The sequence below is a fragment of the Miscanthus floridulus genome, chromosome 9 (genome assembly GCF_019320115.1).
Source record: "Miscanthus floridulus cultivar M001 chromosome 9, ASM1932011v1, whole genome shotgun sequence".
Taxonomy (NCBI): Eukaryota; Viridiplantae; Streptophyta; class Magnoliopsida; order Poales; family Poaceae; genus Miscanthus; species Miscanthus floridulus.
In genome coordinates this window covers 82928075-82942721 of record NC_089588.1, presented here as the reverse complement: position 1 = coordinate 82942721, position 14647 = coordinate 82928075, and the positions used below count along the sequence as shown (strand labels likewise).

The following is a 14647-nucleotide window of genomic DNA, read 5'->3' as shown; positions in this document are numbered from 1 at the left end:
TAGTTGATGTAAAGCATTCTCCAGTTGTTGGGAGGGTCGAACTCTGCTGCTGGATCCTCTTCAAGCTCCATGACCTCAGGGTCGGGCGGAGCAGTCGGCGGGTTGGCCCCCGGGGCCGGATCAGGTGGGCCATCATCGGCTCGTTCCGACCCCTCGTAGTGCACTGAGGGCTTGTGTTGATCGCTGGCGAAGACACCCGTCGGCACTGGCTCTCGGGCGGATGCTGCTTTCGCGAGCACGTCGGCTGCTTCGTTGAGGCGCCTTGGGATGTGATTGAGTTCGAGGCCATCGAATCTGTCCTCCAGCCGTTGGACTTCTTGGCAGTATGCCTCCATCTTGGCGTCGTGGCAGCTCGACTCCTTCATGACCTGGTTGACGACCAGCTAGGAGTCACCCCTGATGTCGAGGCGTCGGATGCCCAGCTCGATGGTGATTCATAGGCCGTTGATGAGCGCTTCGTATTCAGTGATATTGTTTGATGAGGGGAAATGGAGCCGAACCATGTACCTCATGCGGACCCCGAGGGGAGATACGAAGACTAGTCCTGCGCCAGCGCCCTTTTTCATCAGTGATCCGTCGAAGTACATTTTCCAGTACTCCTGATCGACGACTGCTGGTGGCATCTGGACCTCGGTCCACTCCGCGATGAAGTCAGCCAGCACCTAGGATTTGATCGCTGTTCGGAGGGCATAAGTAATGCCCTAATCCATCAGCTTGAGTGCCCCTTTGCGGTTCTTCCTGTAGCGTCCTGGCTATGAATGACCTCGCCGAGGGGGAACGACGTTATGCCTATCACAGGGTGTGACTCGAAGTAGTGGCGTAGCTTCCTCTTGGTGATGAGGATGGTGTAGAGGAGTTTCTGGATTTGGGAGCAACGGGTTTTGGAGTCGGATAGCACCTCGCTGATGAAATATATAGGGCGTTGTACCTTGAAGGCGTGCCCCTCTTCCTCCCGCTCTACTACTAAGGCGGCGCTGACCACTTGCATGGTGGCCGCTATGTACAGTAGGAGGGATTCTCCGTTGCTTGGAGGAACCAGGACCGGGGGTTTTGTTATAAGTAGATTGACCATGTCAAGCGCCTCTTGGGCCTCGGCTACCCACTCGAAGTGGTCGGCTTTTTTTAGGAGTCGATAATGGGGGAGTCCTCGTTCACCGAGGCGTGAAATGAATTGGCTGAGGGTGGCGAGGCACCCTGTGATTCGCTGAACCCCCTTTATGTTCTGGATTGGGCCCATCTTTGTGATGGCTGAGATTTTTTCCGGGTTGGCTTCGATGCCGCGTTCGGAGACAATGAAGCCGAGCAGCATACCCCTCGGGACCCCGAAAACACACTTTTTGGGATTGAGTTTGATGCCATTTGCCCAGAGTTTCGCAAAGGTTTGTTCAAGGTCGGTGACAAGGTGGTCAGCCCACTTGGACTTAACTACGATGTCATCGACGTAGGCCTCGACGGTCCGCCCGATGAGGTCCCTGAAGCAATTGAGCATACAGCGCTGGTAAGTTGCCCCAACGTTCTTTTAGACCGAACGGCATTGAAATGTAGCAGAACGATCCAAAGGGGGTGATAAAAGACGTCGTGAGCTGGTCGGACTCTTTCATCATGATCTGGTGGTAGCCGGAGTATGCGTCAAGGAAGCAGAGGGTTTCGCACCCTGAGGTGGAATCTACTATTTGGTCTATGCGTGGCAAAGGAAATGGGTCCTTTGGGCATGCCTTGTTGAGGCCCGTGTAGTCGACACACATCCTCCATTTCCCGCTCTTCTTTCGCACAAGAACGGGATTTGCTAGCCACTCTGGGTGGTGTACTTCCCTAATGAACCCAGCAGCCAACAGTTTTGCTATCTCTTCACCGATGGCCCTACGCTTTTCCTCGTCGAAGCGGCGCAGGCGTTGCTTCACCGGCTTGGAGCCTGGGTGGATTTTCAAGGTATGCTCGGCGACCTCCCTCGGGATGCCTGGCATATCCAAGGGTTTCCACGCAAAGATTTCTTTGTTATCGTGGAGGAAGTCGACGAGCGTGCTTTCCTATTCGGAGGAGAGCGCGGTACCAATGCGTACCTTTTTAGCCTCGGAGTTGCTGGGGTCCATGAGGACCTCCTTGGAGCCCTCTGTCGGTTCGAACGACCCGATCGATTTCCTGGCGTCGGGTGTTTTTTCGGCAACCTCCTCCCTGAGGGTGGCGAGTTCCTTGGAGGTGACGACTACGGAGGCGTGACCGCAGCATTCGACTTCACACTCGTAAGCGCGTTGGAAGGAGGTGCCGATGGTGATGACCCCGCGGGGGCCCGGCATCTTCAGCTTAAGGTACGTATAGTTGGGGACGGCCATGAACTTCGCGTAACACGATCGTCCCAGGATGTCGTGGAAAGTTCCCGGGAACCCCACTACGTTGAAGGTGAGGGTCTTAGTCCTGTAATTGGACCGATCCATGAAAGTGACGAGCAGATCGATCTGCCCCAGTGTCACGGCCTGCCTACCAGGCACGACGCCATGGAAAGGTGCTCGGATGGGGCGGAGGTTCGTTCGGTCGACGCCCATCTCGTTGAGCGTCTTGGCGTACATGATGTTGAGGCCGCTGCCTCCGTCCATTAGTACTTTTGTGAGCCACTTTGGGCTGACGATTGGGTCGATGACAAGCGGGTACCTTCCCGGGTGTGGGACGGCATCCGAATGGTCGGTCCGGTCGAAGGTTATGGCAGATTCTGACCACCGAAGGAAGGTAGGCGTGGCCGGTCCGGCCGTATAGACCTCGCGGCGCACGACCTTCTAGCGGCGTTTGGAGTCGTAGGCCGCTGATCCTCCGAAGATCCTGAGGGTGCCGTTCGGAGTCAGGAAGGCGTCATCCTTCTCCTCTGCGTCGTCTGTGGTAGGGACAGGTTCCTTCCCCTGCTCCCCTTTGTTGAGGCCCCCGGACAAGTATTTGCGCATGAGGCCGCAATCCTTGTATAGATGCTTGGCCGGGAAAGCATGGTTTGGGCATGGCCCCTCGAGCATTTTCTCAAAGTGGTTCAGAGCACCCTCCGTGGGCTTCCCGCGAGCCCTGGTCGCGGGGTCGGAGTCGTGGGGTCGGAGCAGGAAGCAGTGCTGTGGGCAAAGCCTTTTGATCAGAGGGGGCGTCCGGAGGCTGAAGCGAATACTCCGATCTGGTGGACCCGAGGGGCCATGAAGCGGGTGCCGCTCCCTTGGGACCATATCGTGGTGATAGCATATCCGTCATTTGTGGAGGACGCGAGTCTTGTTCTAGACCGTAGTGGTTGTCGTATGTCTACGTCGGGTTCCATGCCCGAGGGCTGAAGGCGGCGCCTACAACTCTGTAGGGTGAAGAGCACGCGCCCACAACACTATTCAGGCTCTGCTACACCCGGAAGGGTCTAAAGCACCCATCCCGTCGTTCCCTGGCAGTACTTTTCCTGCCGGGGCGTAGGGTATGGTCCTTGAAGCCGCATTTGACCCGAACGTCTTGTCCTACCCTGTACCTATCATCATGAGGGAACGGGGAGAGGTTGTCAGGCAAGACGAAACCAGTCCTTGGACATCGAGTGAGGCGAGGTTCATCCTCGGACGTCGGGCGAGGCGGAGTCCAGTCCTTATCCCTCGGGCGAGACCGAGCCCGTCCCTCAGGGGTCAAGTGAGGCGGAGTCAATCCCTAAGCTCTCGGGCGAGGCGGAGCTGGCCCTTATCCCTCGGGCGAGACCGAGCCTGGCCCTCGGGGGTCGGGCAAGGCAGAGTCTATCCCTTAGCCCTCGGGCGAGGCGGAGCTGGCCCAAAGGCGTCGGGCGAGGCGGAGACTAGCCCTTAGCCCTCGGACGAGGTGGAGCTGGCCCAAAGGCGTCGGGAGAGGCAGAACCAAACTCCCGTCATTCGGGCAAGGAACGTAGCGGCGCCCTTGTCCGTCCAGAAGTTTTTAACGTTCGATGGTTATTGGTTCCACCTCCTGGGGCACCCCGGTGTTAGGTCCCCGACAATATTGGTTGCCATAGAAGCACATATTGCAACCAATTGTGTAGTGTTGCGAAAACAAGTGGTGCTAAAAGGGTCAAATCTTGTAGTGCCATAAATGCAAAGAAAATGTACTTTGTTTGAGATTACAGTGCAAAAAATATAATAATAATCTATAAAAAGTATAAAATCACATTTTGTTCACTTCTCTATATTTAGAGTAACATAAATAAATCTCAGTTTCATTAAAACTATAAAAAAAATACTTATTTAGTGTTTTCTATTTAACCGAAAATAGGTATAGGTATTCAGGGTATATATTATTTAGCATTTTGGGTTTTCTAGATACGTTGTTTTTATGATGTATCTAGACATAGTGTATATTTGTATATAACAAAAGTTTTGTATGTAGAAAAATCAAAATGTCATACAATTTGGAATGAAGTACCATATATAGCTAGCTTTGATACATGTATATATTGCTAAAAGTAAACTTAAAATAGCACTTGTGTTAAACATTACAAGTAGTGAATAACACTGGCAGTAAGCCCCAAATTAATTTCGGGGAATATGATTCATCAATCGAGGGACGGATGCCTTGAGCATCAGTTAGTCGCATTGGTAGTTGGGTTATATGGCTACGCACAGCCGCTTCATTAGACATACTAAGATATGTATTTCATCGTCTACCAAGAGATATCAATCCTATCTAAGATCGATCTCGGTTCAGATATAAGTATAATTGTATACTAATTTTTGTGCAGCTAGAAGATATCCATATCTCTATCCCAAACATATATATATAATAACAACAAATAAAAAATATTAAAAGAGCATACCTTCGGATAGTATAAATATGCACTTGATGTGGTTGTGCCTTTCTATATGCGCGCGATACATCAATAAGTAATCCTCTCATAGCTAGACCTTAGAAAAACGAAACAGAAGCAAAATTCTCGTCTTCATGGCATCGTCAATCAAGATATGTACTAGGATTGTGTACTTGGCTGCTGCTTTGATCTTGGTTCTTGGGACCATGCCTACTTTGCCATCTTGCCAAGCTGGAGGCTGTACGCACCACTAATTTTGCTTACTCTACGTTATTCTTTGTTCAGAAATTTAAGATCGGTTACTGCAACCAAATAGTCTTACTTGACTTCTACTGTGTTGCATGTTGGCATAGGCTGCCCTGGAGGGATAAAGGAGCAATGCTACTTTGCTAAGCCACCCTGCAAAACTGATATGTGCGCTACTTATTGCTATCTAAAGGGACACAAGAAAGGTCACCACTGTGTTAAAAGAAATAATGGAGAGGAGTGCTGCTGTGAACTGTAATTAATGCAGCCATGCATGTTCCATGAAATTTAAATAATAAACTTTGTAGTATTGGCAAAAGCTCTATTATAGCCGTACGTACATTTAATTGATGTTCCACGTGCATGCTTCGGACAAAGGCAACGCCCCTCTCGCTTTACGTGACAGGAGACACTAGTGTTCAATAATTCATTTGAGCAGATAAGGTACCGTTTAGATGGCAAAATTTTTGGCGGAATGTTACTGTAGCACTTTCGTTGTTATTTGGCAATTAGTGTCCAATCATAGTCTAATTAGGTTTAAAAGATTCGTCTCGTGAATTTCGTCTAAACTGTGTAATTAGTTTTATTTTTTATTTATATTTAATACTTAATGCATGCGTCTAAAGATTCGATACGACGAAAAATCTTGAAAAATTTGGCATTTTAGAGTGGAACTAAACAGAGCCTAACTTCATTTTCGTGGGACTCGCGCTCTGCCTTCAGACCCTACATGCAGTAACGAGCGAGGGTGGAGGCCGAGGGCTACGCACAACGAAAACAAAGAGGCGGCACAGAATAGGAGGCATGATATAATGTGGAATAAATGACCATAAAAATCATCCATTACGCAATCGCCCTATCGTGGTGGTATGTGTACTGCAGGGACGAGCAGTGAAATTTCTAACGCAAATCCGCAAGAGAGGAATATTCCCGGCACATTCGGAGGCAATCTAGACTTCTGACCCTCCTGTTCTAGCCGCCCTCTTGGCGTCACGGGGGCATATCCTTCATCGCTTGACAGAGGCGCCCTGATCGAGGCGCAGTCATAGGGCGGCGAAGGTGCTAACAAAGGGGTCTGCAGTCATGCCACCATTGTTGACGCCTTCTGGCCTGCAAAACAGGTTTATGCCGTGCCATCATACCCTTGGAGGCCCAGAGGGAGTTCCGAGGGAGACGCTCACGGCTACTGAAACTATTTTTACGGGCGGCTCGTAACCTTTTGTAGGGACGGTTTGGTCAGCCGCCCCTATCGAACCGTCTCTATAAATCATATATTTATAGGGACAATTCTCAGGCCGTCCCTACAAATCGATTTATAAGGGCGGCTCGTATTACCAGCTGTCCCTACAAATAGATTTGTAGGAGCGGCTGTAGTACTAGCCGCCTCTATAATACATGTTTGTAGGGGCGATTCAATCTAGAACCGCCCCTACAGTATGTTTTCTCGCAAAAAAATTCAAATTTAAAATTTAAATTCGACCAGAACACTGTTTGTGTTCGCGTATTCCATCCAGCGTTCGCGTTGCTGAACGCCCCGCGACCAACGTTCCGAACCCCTTAGACTACAAGCACAAGAGTATTATATAAACTACAATTACAAGTCCAATTCACAAGTGTAACACCCCAAAATTTGCCACTTTTGAAAATAGAGTTAAAATGATTTATTTGTGAATTTTTGTGCACATGAAAACATAGAAAAATAAAAATTTTCATTAATTTAAAATTTATCATAAGGTAGAAACGTGTTTGTTGTATTCATGTCGGTCGCATCTCGTATTTCTATGTGCAAAATGTGTGTTTTTTATACGTTTAGGAGACGAATATCTATCTCTAGGAAATTTCCAGCTTCTTTCTGGAATTTAATTCCTACCTCCTTCACCTTAATTTTTATGTTCCAAGTTCCCAACAATATTTTTATGAGCTCCAAATACTTTATTTGGGTTCATCATGTTCCAAATTGTCTCTGAGAAATTTTCGCAAATATTCGGAGGTCTCAGAGTATTTTTCGTGGCTTAAATATTAACTCTGGACTTTTCTACAATTATTTTATCCATAAAATTAATTAATTCCGAAATAATAAATCTCTTATTTTTCCCAATGCTCAAAGCCCATGTGCAATAATCCTAATAAATCCTAAAGGCCCATGCATTTATTTACTAATGGGCTTTAGTGATTATTTAGGCCCATTAGTAAATGGGGAGGGGTAACATCAATTAGTATCATATCGCTAGTTGACGTGGATATGGGAAGTTTTTCTTCCTATATATATCAACCAACCCCTTGGGCAAAGTACACCAAAACTACCATATGGGAAGCCCCTAGTTTGGGAAATCCCTCGTATAGTAAATTATATTTTTCTCCTTTCTCTCGCCGTTGCTATCGCCGTCGCTGTTGCCATTGCCGTTGCCGTCTTGCTCCTCCTACACCACCGAGGTACCCCTAGGTAAGACCGCCATCCAAAATGTTTTCCCAGACTTCGTCTTCTCCTTTTAAAAGCGTATTTTAGTCGGTTCACTTCAAAAGTACGTTTTCAGCTATTTACAGAATTACAATTGATTTTGTTTTAACCATAACTTCTCCGTTTTAAGTCTGATTTGACCCGTTCAAATTGCGTTAGGTTCGTAATTTCATAATCTACATGTTCATACTACTGTTAAGTAGGTTTTCAACTTCTAAAATTCAAGGTTAGAATTAATCTATTATTTTAATAAAGAAAATCTTGTTTATTTCATATCTTTTGTGTTTTAGATCCGTTTTGACCCATTCAATTTGCGTTAGATTCATATCGACGAGATCTACGCGTTAGTAACAGTGGTTACCAAATTACTATTTCTAAAATTTCATGTTTAAATCATATCTTGATTAATAATTATGCAACTGGATTTTATAAATAGAATATGATTTGTTTCACTTTAGTTTTATAAATCAAATCTAAATTTGACTTAAATTATAATCTCTATACAATATCTTATATATGTTTTTATATAATTAAAACACATGAAGCTAATAGTTTTATGAGTAGATCTTTCGGTAGTTGTATCTTTTCAACCGTAACTCCGATTAGCGTGCTTCTCGCGTCTTTGTGTTCGTAGCGAGACGTAGATTCGTTTTACAAACTTTTCATCTTAATTTGATGTTTGGTGTATTGTTCTAATTTAGATCTATTGTTTGCTTCATGTATGATTGCATGGATGCTTGTGTGGTGTTTTATGATTACGTCTAGTCGGTGAGATACATGTGGTGATCAAGAAGAAGAACGTTGAAGATTAAAGCTTACCGAAGGATCGGTGTTTTAAGGCAAGTATAGCATGGGATCAACCTTGTTGTCCTATACACCATTAATCACTTAATTCATACTGCATGTGTTTACGTTGACTGCCACTAAGGATTTCCTAGTACTTTGTTACCCTGTACCTTGATACCTTTGGGTTATTGCATTGGGTAGTATGATGCTAGTGCTCAACTACAACCATGATCCTATAACTTGACTAATGTAATATGAAATAAACACTAAAAGATGCTTTTTAGCAACCTGGAACAAGGGGGCTAGAGCATTGGGCTGTTTTATGGTGCTCTAGATTCCTCTCCCTAAGGACTTATCTGTAAGTGATCATCCGGGACTTACAGTACAGCTGTGAGGGCTACATGGCTCTGGCTTTAGCTCAGTATGAGGACCTTTTCTAGCTTGTTAGTGGTTACCTTTATTGGCGTAAGAATGGCTTGCTGAATCGGGTATAGGACAGCCTCTACTCTTATGTGTATAGCCGCGATGGAATTGTGCCATTTGATAGGGGGGTTCCTATATCTGTTTGCCGAGTGAATCTAATGGCCCTAACTTGTTAGACGAACCTTTGAAAGGCTTCATAGTGAACCCTGCCGACCTTCCTTGGAAGTGGGTCAAGAGACTAGCTACCTCGGGCGAAAGGGTAAATCACGACTCGCAGTGAAAGTGTACAACCTCTGCAGAGTATAAAACTAGTATATCAGCCGTGCTCATGGTCACGAGCGGCCTTGGAACCCTTACAGAATAGATGATGGGCACTAATGATATGGATGATGAAGATGCTCACTAATGGTTAATTGTTTATGCTATTTATTATTCATGTTTACCTGATCATGTGTTTATGGGCTTGTGATAAACTTGTTGCTACTCAATTGCTAAAATCATGACTCACTAAAAGCTAATCGCAGTTAACCAGTGTCAGCCTTTTGAGCCTCATGAACCCCATGTTATATTTGTTGAGTACGACATGTACTTACGCTTGCTTTATTTTACACATATTTGGAAAAATCCCGGATGGGTACCAGATTGCTAGAGTTTGGAGGAATTAGGCTTGTGATCAACCAGTCAGTTGTCCCTATGGAACTAGAGTCTTCACCTGAAGATCGGAGTTGTCTTTCCGCTGTCTATACTCTGAGGTTATACTCTTTATACTAATACGTTATGTATTTAAGCACTGTCTATTGATATTACCCTTATTTGTAGCTATATATGAGATTTGACTTCTTGGGCTCACATATGGTGTGTATCTGATTTTGTTCTTAAAACCAGGTGCTACAACAAGAATATATACAATCTATCATTAAATATACAAATTTCATACACATTGTTATCAACGTCCTAGAGCTAGCCTTTCAGTCGCACGAAGGTGTTGGTACTAAGGATTTCTACCTAAGTCAGACTCTCGGTCATGGTAGGTGCCTTTGATGTGTACAATCTGGTCCAATATGAAGTTGCAAAGGTCGCCGACGAGCTCTAAGAGTTGGTCATTCTTGTATGGGTCTCTTTTTATTCCTTTCTCTTCTTTCCACTACAAGAGAACAAGTTTTGGTTTAGTATTTCATACCATGTACGAAGTTTTTATACTACGGGTGAAGAGGTTGAAACTTACCCTTAAGGGGTGTCTCCGGTAGGCACCGGTGTTACTCATCATAGAACATATATAGTATCCACAATGTACACTCCCAGGCTTCTACTTGGGGCACTGTGTGTTTTGCATATGAAAATGTTAAGTAATGATTTTGACAGCCATGTAATGGAGTACTGAAGAAGTAAGTTACACTTACCGCACATAGTGTTTTTATAGCCAGCTTTTCCTTCCTTGCTGGATCATGCCTTCCATGATGATTAGTGACATAGAACCTAAATGCCCTGTTCGAATTATTTTAGCAAATACAATTTGTTAGTATCCAAAAGTGAATGTTACAAGTATGTATACAAACATATAAGGTAATGAGGATTGTCGATATGTATATGTCTTGAGAATCGATATGAAGTCTTTGTATGTCACCGGGTCCCTATCTATTGAATCAAAGACCCATGCCATGCTCCTCCCGACATCGACGGCTATACAAATCTAGTGGTTGCTGCATGGATTTAATCATAGAACTAGATAAGCTCTTTCGCATCGAATAAAATATATCGAACAAAGCTTTAAGTATAGAGTTGAACTTACTCGAAGTTGTATGGTAGCCATATAGTACAGTGTTGTTGGAGAGTATTGAAAGCCAGAGCAATGTATGCCGCAACCTTAAGGGACTCTTCCCTTAGTTTCACCGTACGGATGTGCTCTTTCTCTCGAAGAGTCTTTGCAGCAGCTAGCTCTTTGGCATCTAGTTTCAACTGTTTAGGGTAATTAAAATTTGTTTGGGCTATAGCTTGAGGGTCTAGATACCCGGCTTTCACACTTGGCATTTGTTTGACAATGTGCACTTGCATTCTACAAATCACGGTGTGGGTTAATTATAACAAAATTCAAAGATTACATTCATATCATATCGGGAGGACAAGGACTTACAAGCACCACGTGCGAATTAGATTCATCTCCATTTCTCCTAGGTGAAAGCATGTGTGCATGTCATTGAAGTCAAAGACAATTTTTCCGGCTGGGCTTCCAAATGTGCCGGTGGGGAAGCATGCTTGTATGAGGTCTATGCTCGTTGGGAGAACACGCAAGTACTAATCATGGAACCTTCTCATTCCAAGTGGTAGGCGCTGGATGTCCCAGTTTGGTAGGAAGGGCTTGCCTCTTTCATATGATTTCGGGCAATCCTTTGACCATTTGATGGCATCAACATTTGGATACTGCTTTGCAATTTGGTGGAGTTTGCTAGTGATGGCCTCCTCAGAACCCCGTGATAGGACTTTTTAACTTGGTTCTCAGGCTTGAACTGGTCATAGGAATACCACTTGGACACTGACGAGACGTCTTTCATCAGAACATAAACTGGCCTTATGGTGATTGGATGCTTCTTTTGAAGTTCCCATTCAGGCACGTCCTCATCTTCTTGTGCATCACCTTCTTTAGGTGGCACTCGTTGTTCATGTATCGGTTGTGCTTGTTGAGAAGACCGTGGCATCTCATCATGCACTTGCTCGTTATGAGCTGGAGAAGGTTGTGGCATCTCATCAGGCGCATGCTCGCTAGGAGGCAGGGAAGAATGTGGCATCTCAGGAATGTGGTGGTCATGAGACGGTGAAAATATCTCCCCGACCTCAACAACTTGCTCCAAATTTGGGAGAGGGGGAGGCGGCGAAGAAGTAGTCAATATAATGTCCCATTTGTGCCAGAGGATGAACTGCCCCATAACGTCTCCAAGTAACAACAGCCCCTCGGGAGTTGCGTAGTCTATCCTCCACTACATGAACTTGGGCTTCACGGTATGCACCTCGACCCTAGTGTAGTCCGGCGGTATCTTATTATTATGGTGTAAGCCACCGGGAGGATGTGCCACACCTGTTGCCACCTCCATCATAGTGTTTTGCCGGCCGCTGAGAAACACCAAGGTGCAACTAGTTGGTTCCCGTATGCGATCGACGGGGGTTGTGGCTGCAGTGGAACCTTGGCTGCTAGGAACTTTCGGAGGGCTGCCAACAAATGCCAATTCTCCCGGTGGCGTCACTAATATCCATGGCTCCATAGACAGTCCTTGCTCCTACAGCGCCATCGCAACTAGATCCTTTACTTGGAGCTCACGATTAGTCTCCCGATCTCTGCCATGTTTCTTGTACATGTGCCTGTCCTCTTTGAATCCTTGCTTCTAGGTCATCCTTTTCCCTAGCCCCTTGGTGTGGCCTATGTGCTCCTTGTTTTCCAAGCCAAAACTAAGCTTGTCCCTCTCTCTAGAAGGATTGAATGAGCCCTTCTCCTTGTCTTCGGCACTTGTCTGGTGTCCGCGACATTGTTTCGCGCTTTGTTCTAATAGATGCAAGAAAGTGTGCTTTAGGTACGTGAGAAGGTATAAGAAATAAAAAGGTCTATAAACCAAAGTAGTCCTATAAAACAACAATGTATAAAAAAATGAGTAGTAGCAGTAGTAGAGGCCATAGAAACATGTCAATCATCATTTGATCATGAACTTGGAGCATCAAGGCATCATAACAGAGAAGAGAGGAGAAGGTAATATAGGGGCGGCTGCTAATGATGTCAAGTTCCTCACAAGTTCTTGATCATCAGCTCATATTTCATATAATGTATGGACTTGGACAATTTCATCATTGGCAAAACAAAGGAGAGGAGAGGAGAGGGGAGATTTGGCAAAAAAAGCAACAGCTGCTTAACAAACATAGAAAGAAAAAAGTGTAAAAAAAGCAGCTACTGCTTCCCAAACATAGAGGATAGGAAAGGTGGCAAAAATAGAGGAGAGGGGAGATTTGGCAAAAAAGCAGGTGCTGCTTCCCAAAAAAAGCAACAGCTGCCATACTGACTTTGCTCGATCACACATGAACATCATATGCTTAATATCTTCCGAACCTGATAGGCAAATCGGACAATCAGAAGTAGTAGACAGTAGTAGTAGAGAAGTAGTAGAATTAGTTGATAGAAGATAGAAGTAGAAGTAGTAAACAGTAGTAGTAGGGAAGTAGTAGAAGTAGCAAAAAAAGCAACAGCTGCTTAGGAGAGGAGAGGAGTAGAGTGGAGTAGAGGAGAGTAGTAGTAGAAGAGGAGTGGTAGAGTAGTAGGAGAAGAGTAGGAGGACAGTATAGTAGTAGAGTAGTGGAGTAGGAGTAGCAAGTAGTAGCAGGAGTAGCAAGTAGTAGCAATAGGAGTTGTAGGAAAATGAAGTAGGTAAGCATATTTTCTTTCGGTGAGAAAGAAAGTAAGTGAGCATACCGAATGAGAAATGCAAACTCCAACATCAAGCAAAGTATAGACCGACTGATACTAGCTAGAGATGTTTATACAATGGCCAATCAATGAGAATATTGTTGATTGGGAGAATGGAGAAGGTAAGCATATCGACTATTCGAAGCTACAAAATCTGGTGCCCTTCTAAGACAGAAGAGAATAAGTAGCAGTAGTAGTAAGTAGAGAGAGGAGGAGGATAGCCAGCAAGCAATGAAAATAAAAAACAACTATCTATGTTCCCAAGAACTTGATCCAAAGTGCACTTCTAGTTGAAAACCACAGCAGATGCATAGGCATTGTCTTATGCACATTCAGTTAGCAAACACAATAAACAGTAGAAAAACAGTTGGAAATTTGCCAACAACAATGGTGCAATAGTGCTATACGACTTACAAGTACATCCTACATGCTTTGAATAGATCAAGAACACAAATATCAAACAGCAGCAGCTGCAACCACTGGGGAAGAAAGGCATCCGAGCACAGCCACAAACACTAACACTAAATACTTGTATGCATAATTAACACTACAACTGCTCTTCTTCTAAAAATAGTTCAGCTCATGCGACTGTTATTCAAGGCAATTGCTCTTCTAAAAATAAGGCAGCAGATCTTACAGGCCAAAGGCAAACCAAAAATACATAATAGACTCGATATATTATGTCGATTTCTCGGCTTATATATATATTTAAAACATGGGTTCTCCAGCTAACTGTTGTTGATTTCTTTTACAAAACCATGTCAGCTAGTCAAAACTTCTATTTCCTTCAATGATCTATAGACAACTTCATTTACTGTAACTTCCAGCAGATCTGTAAACTGAATGAAAAATCATTTAACTGTTTACAGATCAGTTCCCAAAACACCACTGTTTCTTTGAAGTTCTGACAAGTATTTTTCATTGTTCATCATTAGGCCGAAAACATTTCCATGGTACCGTTCATCAGCAGGTGGGTGCTTATGATAAATATGGCTTCCTGACCACAATAACCTCATGGAAGTGCTTAAAGCTCAGGCACAAAAGATGGAGGGCTCTGCTAGCATCATATGTTTGACTATGCACTTTTACATTTTTATTCAGATGTTAAAAGATTTTCAACACATGTAAGATTTCTATGCTGTAAAACCTCCATGGATCAAAGAGGCGCCCAAACTCACAAAGTTAGAACTGGAGATAACCATGTCAGAAGAAGTTGAAGTAATTAATGTTCTTGGGGAAATAAAAGAATTAAGTATTCTACGCCTTTCTGTCAAGCCACATCATGGTGCTGATGGCAAGCTTGATTTTTGTGTCTGGGTGAATGGAATACAGCAACGCTGTTATTTGAAGTTAAAGATCCTCGAGATTACTTGCAGCTCTAAGTTAAATGTATCTTTTGGATCCGAAGCAATGCAAAATCTTGAGCTACTGACAGCTCGCTGCTGTAGTGGGTCAACATTGAAGTTCATTGAGGTAAAGAATCTCTCTAAACTAAAACTCAAGGAAGTATGGCTTTTCGGTT

General features: G+C 44.5%; 1 protein-coding gene across 1 annotated transcript; it reads right to left on the bottom strand.

Annotated features, from left to right (window-relative positions):
* Positions 1-2027: 2027 nt before the first annotated feature.
* On the bottom strand, positions 2028-2432 carry LOC136480177 (uncharacterized). Its single transcript, XM_066477805.1, has one exon. It carries the CDS (start codon positions 2430-2432, stop codon positions 2028-2030), a length of 405 nt encoding a protein of 134 aa, XP_066333902.1.
* Between the last annotated feature and the right edge of the window lie 12215 nt (positions 2433-14647).